General features: G+C 31.1%; 1 protein-coding gene across 1 annotated transcript; it reads left to right on the top strand.

The window, feature by feature from the left end:
- The first annotated feature begins 6,573 nt into the window (after positions 1-6,573).
- Positions 6,574-7,593, top strand: LOC103307744. The gene is made up of 4 exons (XM_008180012.1): positions 6,574-6,593; positions 6,651-7,148; positions 7,234-7,368; positions 7,431-7,593. The coding sequence occupies exons 1-4, from the start codon at positions 6,574-6,576 to the stop codon at positions 7,591-7,593; spliced, it is 816 nt and encodes a 271-aa protein (XP_008178234.1).
- The last annotated feature ends 325 nt before the right edge of the window (positions 7,594-7,918 follow it).

Here is a 7,918-nt window from a genome sequence, read left to right on the forward strand (position 1 = left end):
ATCCCAAAGATACTACAATACCTTAGGACTAATGTAAATAGTATGGCCTTTGACGAAATGCTGTTTTAATAAGCGAATATATAGGTAGAGGTATAATCGAATTATTTTCCTCTTTTCCCAGTATAAATCTCAAAACTTAATGTGTATCCTAGGGTCAGAAGCTATGTATAATTACATACCATATTTTTTCTGGTTTATTCTTCATATAAACCCTAGAATGTTCTTTTCCGTGAAAAGGACACACCCCTTCATCAACAGTAATATTTTGCCCAGGATAATATAATGTTGACATTTTATCGTTTAAAAAATGTACATATGATCTAATTTTGGATAAGCTGTCATCCTCAATTGACCTTTCCGAACATATTTATCGTTCTTTGCAATATGTAACATAGAAAAAAAACGTATAAACCAATCCCTTTTCATGAGTTTTGAAGCGTATATTGTTTGTAAGACAGGGTTAGTTGACAAATAATCTACTATATGCGGTTTTTCGACCATACTCTTATGTAAAATTATTGTAAAAAAAAATTATACTCTTCGGAAATATTTAAAGGTTATCCACTTATATCAAACTGAATTTTTTTTTTATAACATACCTAACGTCTTTTAAGGGAACGAATTACTGAAAATCCATATCTATTGGTTTCTTTTTTTATAAGTTTGACAATAAATTCTGGGAAATATAATTGAAAACATTCTAGCTCAGTAGAGTTCTCACTTAGATACTTCATTTGTTACGTGCTGATTGCCAGTAAATGGATGTGTTTAGGTTTTCAATTTTTTTGTCATCATTTTGGAAGAGTCCTTTGGCTTCTGTGACTCACAGGTAATATATAAGTTGCTGGTACATGCATTGGGCGACCTTCATCTTCCTCATCGCTTTCAAATCCCCATTTATGTGCATAAGTTGTAGGCTGTTCCTCATTAACTTCATTGTATTCCATAACATCTAATAATATTTAAAAAAAAAAATAAAAATGTAATTTCCAAATGATAAATAATAATTTTAAATAATTTTCTCTACCAATTAAAACAAAAAGAATAGGTAAACAACTAAAACAACTGACTTTAAATAAACAGTTAGGTATTTAATAATAAATTACCATTTTGTTGATCAAAAGTATCAATGTAGTTATAACATAAGCGAAACTACTTTTAATTTTATAAAATTCTCTGGTTTCTCTTTTGGGTTTTTCAGGTTTCAATATTCGTACCATTGCAAATTCATATAGGCAGGGCCGGATGTAGAACAAGTGCCGCCCAAGGCCCTTTGAAATATGCCGCCCCTACCCCAAGAAAAAAAATTTGTAATTATTTCTAATAAATCCATTTCATTTTAATGAAATTAGGTCAATAGTCATTATAAAATGTTTACGACCGTCACTCATATTGAAAAAATGCTAAATACTGTAAATTATTAATTATTATTTATTAAATATATTATGTTGTAATATGCACTTCCGACAATAACGAACAATAAACTGAAATGAAGTGTGGTCGTGTGCGATGTGGATACACAATATCTCTAGCCAATTTCTATATATATTATATTTTTATCGTAATTACTTTTAGGAACAACTTATATTATTATGTACCTAGGTAGGTATCTTGTCTTTATAGCTCACATTACGAGAAAATTGATTTCGGGTAAATGACATTTTCAGTGTCATGCGCCCGTATATTTTACACACAGGTATCTAAAAAAAAATCATATAAATATTTCATGCATTTATATAATTTTTTTTTATTTCTTACAAAATTTGCCGCCCTAGGCCCGGGCCTCACGGGCCTAGGCGTAAATACGGCCCTGCATATAGGCACGTGGATGTTAACTCGATCGGTCTATTGGGATAAATATCATCAATTAATGAACTGTAAAATATATCTTCCGATCCCTCTTGAAGTTTTTGTATTTGATTTAGTCGAAGAACTCTTTTATTTCTTATCATAAACTCATTTAGCCACTTTATTACTGTGTCATTATCAGTGCCGTACAAAGAATTCATCAAGCCTACATCCGCTGCTTCGATTACACCACTTTCTCTGTTGTAGAGCGTTCTCATAGCAAAGCTTCACAGCTTCTTGGTAAGACTCTCATTACTAATAGCACGTTCCAAAATATCCTTTTCCAATGCTTTCTCACTTTTTAAGATGGTGGCGAAAAATACAGACAATTAGCTTAAGTAGCTAGTGAGTATAAAAAAAATACAGAAATCGGTAAATATTTAAAATACTTTTTTGGCTTACCTTTTTTGAATTCGAACGATGTGAGTGACTGTTTTACTGATTACTTAATGTCTATTCAACCAAGAAATGAAAAAGTAGAAATATTTGTTGATTATATATTAGAAACATACATTTCAAACGAGTCTAATTTCTCTCCTTTTTTATGGGCGTAATACTCAACGTCTACTATGCGCACTATTAATAGTTGTGAAGCTTTTCATTCGAAATTCAACGCTTTGTTTTACAGTGTTCATCCTAATATTTTTGTATTCATCAATGTTCTGAAAAATATACAAAATGATAACTACCTATATAAAATTAAAAAGCACTCACTTAAATACTCGCAAAACTAATGTAATTGAAAAAGAAACATTTATTATACTAGTGCCACCCTAAGAACGCTACTCGTTTGCGCATCCAAATGACCGAGTTCCGCAGTTTCGTACCCAAATTTTTCCCACTCTACCATCTAGTCGCCGCCGAAAATTCCCCCACTCGCTGCGGTGCCGTCGGTGGTAGTGCGCGAGATCGGATGAATTTTGGTCGCCACCCAGTAGCGTTCTTACGATGGCCTTACTTTAGAAATGCTATGAGACGGTTGGAAGAAAATCAAATTGACAAACTTGAACTTATAAACTTATAAAAATACTATCATACAAGTCTTTACCAGTGCCATAATACCTACGAATTTTACTAAATTATAATAACATTTTTAACTCCAAAAAATATCATATACGTTCTTACCAGTGCCAACATTTTTTAATAAAAAACAAAACATTTTAATCACAGATTTTAATGTCAAAAAAACACGTTTAACCTTAAAAAATATCATAATATACGTTTTTACCATATGCCAAAACTTTTAAATAAAAATAAAACATTATTTTTAACCTACCTGCAGTATCTACTGATGCTAAAGACAGTCCTAAGTCTGTATACAAATCTGAAGGAAAATGATAAATTTAATTTTAAATTTCGGGCCACAGTTCGTAAGTAACCAAAATAAACTCGGGCCGAAATTCGAAAAGACATTTTTACCGCGGGACGCAACTAGTACCCTCCCTTACTTTCGAGAGGTCTGTTGTATGATAACAACATGGTATTGTTATCAATGATTATTATTTAGTATTATGTAATAATATCAGTTTATAAGTCAAGTGTCATTCATTTTTATAATATATATTACAGAAGCACATGTTAAGTGCAAATTAATTATAATATGTATTAGTAATAAATCTTTATAAAATACAGAGAAACAGTGTTTAATAAATTATACTTTAATGTTAAATATAAAACATGGCGCAGTCGAATGATCAAGTAGTTCCTGTTCCGTCACCACTAGATATTAGTGAAACAAGCATGGTAATTCATAATTTAAGGTTATTTAAGTCAAAATTTCAATTTTATTGATTGGCCAATGACTTGGATGAAAAGTCAGATAAACTCAAAGTTGCAATAATTTTAAGTGTAATTGGTGATGAAGCATATGAGTTTTTAGAATCCATTAATATTACTAGTGATAATAATCCTGGTTGTGTTAAAAAATTTTTCATGAAATACAACAGTATTATGAACCTAAAGGTAACGTAATAATTGAACAATTTAAATTGTTCCGTCGTCATTAGGAAGAAGGGGAAGCGTTTGACAAATTTTTAAGAGATATACGCAACCTAGCCATACGCTGTGAGTTTGGTAATCTGGAAGAGAATATGGTACGAATCAGACTAGTACTGGGTGTCAAAGACTTGGGTCTACAAGAAAGACTCCTTAGAGCACTAGACCTTAAACTTGAGAAAACTATAGATCATTGTAAATCCGCAGAATTGGCTCGATATCAGCAACATTTACTAACTGATAATGGAGGATTAGTTGAAGAGAAAAATGTTCAAAAAGTTTATGGCGAAAAATCGAATAATCTAAAAAATTGGAGAAAGCAGTCAAACGCAGCACAAGTAGAGAATCCGTTAACACTAGAAACCGATCAGTATAACTGTAAGAAATGTGGATATAACATGGACCAAGAAGCTGCCCGGCATATGGAAAAAAATTGTGTCAATTGTGGAAGACCCAATCATTTTAAAGTAAGCTGTAGAGTTAATAATCAACATAAGATATTGAATATTGGTGAATATTGTTAAAAAAATAATGTAAATAGTGAGTCTGAGCATAACCTATTTGATATTTGTTCAGTAATAGTATCAAGTATAAGTGAACAGTGCCCTAACCCTAATACTGTGAATGGATGGTTTAAAAATATATTAATTTATAACTATGATGTAAATCTTAAGTTAAATACTGGTTCGGACATTGATATATTACCTTGAAGGCCTTTATTACCCTTTAACCTTTATTACCCTTAGGGCCAGTATTACCATCTCCCGTTAAATTTAACCGACTCCTAACCGGCCGAATTCGGCCGGTAATAAAATCTGTTATCAGTCGGTTAAGCGTAATCGAAGCATACCGATGATTGTAATACTGGCCCTAAGTCTGTTTAATAATATTAAAAGGAATGAAATCGTTGAACAAATTAATTATAAGATTCAAGCATATGGGGGATATGTTATTAAATTTGTTGGGGCTGTAAAAATGAATTGTTTAATTTCAAATCAAAATGTTAAGCTCAGGTTTATTCTTGTTGATGATAAAGTACAAAATAAATGTACACCTATTTTAGGACTAGACACATGTGTTAAGTATAGTTTGGTTGGTAAAATATAAATATATAGTATTAAAAGTAATAATGTGGAGAAACAGTTAGTTAGTAAGTATAAAGATGTGTTTGAAGGTTTAGGAAGTTTTCCAGAGGAATATGATATTAAAATTGGAGAGAATAGTGAAGGTTGGATTAATCCACTGAGGAGGGTACCAGAATCAATAAAGATTGAACTAAAAAAAACACTAGACATCATGACTAAAGATGGTGTAATAGTGCCTATAGATAGACTAGGTAAATGGTCTAGTAATATTGTTATTGTTGAAAAGCCCAATAAAAAAATGAGAATCTGTTTAGATCCTTTAGAATTAAACAAAGTTAATTAATTAATTAATTCGAGAACATCATTTAATACCAACAATGGATGAGATTAGAATGAGCTTAAGTAATAAAATGTGGTACTCATTGTTAGATCTTAAAAATGGGTTTTGGCAAATTAAGCTGCCTAAAGAATCCAGCAATATATGTAGCTTTAGTACGCATTTCGGATATTATAAATTTACTAGGCTTCCATTTGGTCTGTCATGTGCACCTGAAGAGTTCCAAAAACAGAATCAGAAGTGTTTTGGGGATATTGAAAATATTAAAATTTATTTGATGACATATTAATTGCGGCTGAGGATGAAAAAACATATGATATAACGGTAAAGTCTGTATTGGAAAGGGCAAAATCTGTTGGAATAAAATTGAATGCAGACAAGTTTATATATAAAAAGAAAGAAATCAATTATTTAGGTATGATTTTTAGTATGGAGGGAATGAAAGTTGATCCAGACCTAGTTGAGGCGATTAACAGATTAAAAGAACCTAAAATTAAAGTAGAACTACAAAAAATCATAGGGATGTTCTATTTCCTTAGGCAATTTATACCCAACATGTCACAATTGATTGCTCCCATAAGAGAGTTGCTAAAGAAAAATGTGCACTGGACATGGACTAACATTCATAGTGAAGTTATAAGACAATTGAAACATATAATTACTTACTCACCTGTCCTTGTTAATTTTGATCTAAAAAAGGAAATAAGTATTCAATGTGATAGCTCTAGTAGGACTAGGTTGCTGCTTAATGCAAGAAGGAAAGCCAGTAGCATTTTCCTCCAGGAGTTTAACAGATTCAGAGAAACAGTACCCACAAATTGACAAAGAATTGTTAAGTATTTTGTTTTCATGTCGCAAGATTCATAATTTTATTTATGGATATCATCCAAAAATTTGGACGGATCATTCACCATTAACATAAATAAATAAAAAAAATTTTCATAGTCATATATAGGTTACAAAGAATGAAACTCAAACTATTGATCTATGATTTAGAAATTAATTATTTACCAGGTAAAGAAATGCATTTTGCTGTTGTCAAAAAATTATATTAATAATGAATTTGACAAGGAAATTAATATTGAAGAGGAAGTACATTCAATTAATAATTCTATAAATACTATAAATGTTTCTAAAATAGCTGAGGCTACAAAACATGACCTAGTTCTAGTGAAAATTTTAAAATACCATGATGAAGATTGGCCGAAGAATAAAAATAAGATTAGTGGCGAGATTCAACATTATTGAAGTCATCGTAATGATATTGTTGTTGAAAAAAGAGTACTGTATGTTAAGAATAAAATTATTATGCCTTACAGCCTGAGACGGTTAGCATTACAGCAGTTACACGAATGACATAATGGAGTAAATAAAACTGTACTTAGAGCTAAGCAGTTAGTATACTGGCCTGAGTTGAATAATGAAATAAAACAATATGTATTGAGTTCCAAAGTTTGTGATAGATTTAAAAATTCTAATATAAAAGAGCCATTACAACATCACAAAGTGGCTAAACTACCTTTTGAATTTATAAGTTCTGGCATATTGACTTATGGTGGTAAGGACTATGATTTTGTATTTGATCATTATTCAAAATGGCTAGAAATAATCAAAATAAATTTTAAAACAGCTCAAGAAGTCATACAACAATTAAAAAAGATCATCAGTACACATGTATATCCACAAATAATATATTCTGATAATCAACCTTATAGTTCTGATGTATTTAAGCAATTTTGTGTAATGTATAATATAAATTTACTAACATCTAGTCCTAGATACCCTCAGTCTAATGGGCCGGCAGAAAGAGCAGTACAAGCAGCCAAACAAATGCTTAGGATAGCTGATTTTGAGAAAAAAGAAATATTAGACATTTTGCTTGAGTATAGGTGTACAACATTACCGCAGATAGAAGCTGCACCATGTGAATTAGTCATGAGTAGACTCTTTTAAGAACTATGTTTCCAGTAAGTGGAATACTTTAAAACCTAAAGTTCAAGTTAATGATGAAAACAGGATGTTAAACTATCAAGCCAACTATAAAGATATTATGATAAAAGAACTAAATCTAAAGATGAGTTTAATGCAAATAATGATGTGGTTGTAAATGAAGGAAGAGTATGGTTACCTTGAAAAGTATTAAGTAAATTAAAAAATTACCCAAGGTCATATGTAATCAAGCTACAAAATGGGCAAATAGTCAGGCGTACATCATATCATTTACGTCACACAAAGGAACAACTCTATATTGACAATTATGAAGACACTGATGATATAATATTAGGAGCAAGTAGTAATGAAAAAGAGGAAACAATTAAAGATAGTTAAAGTAATGAAAAAGTGGTGAGTGAAGGATTGAATGGTAAAGTAACAAAAACAAAAGTAGGAAGAGTAGTTAAAAAACCAACCAAGCTATATCTTGTTCCCATAAGCGTGCGCAGGTCTTCTTGGCAAGGGAGGCAATACCTCAGCTAAGAAGGTCCAGACTACAAACACCTCTTCCGATTTTTCCCCAGCTTGATATGAGACAACGATAATTTAGATAAATATTCACACAAAATTAAGTATATGGTTCTATTAAACCGTGATATTGTTCTATACGGTTAAGAGTTCGGTTAAACATAAAATGACCAAAAGAGTTTTCAATAAGTCC

Source organism: Acyrthosiphon pisum, chromosome X, assembly GCF_005508785.2.
Source record: "Acyrthosiphon pisum isolate AL4f chromosome X, pea_aphid_22Mar2018_4r6ur, whole genome shotgun sequence".
In the NCBI taxonomy this organism is placed as follows: domain Eukaryota; kingdom Metazoa; phylum Arthropoda; class Insecta; order Hemiptera; family Aphididae; genus Acyrthosiphon; species Acyrthosiphon pisum.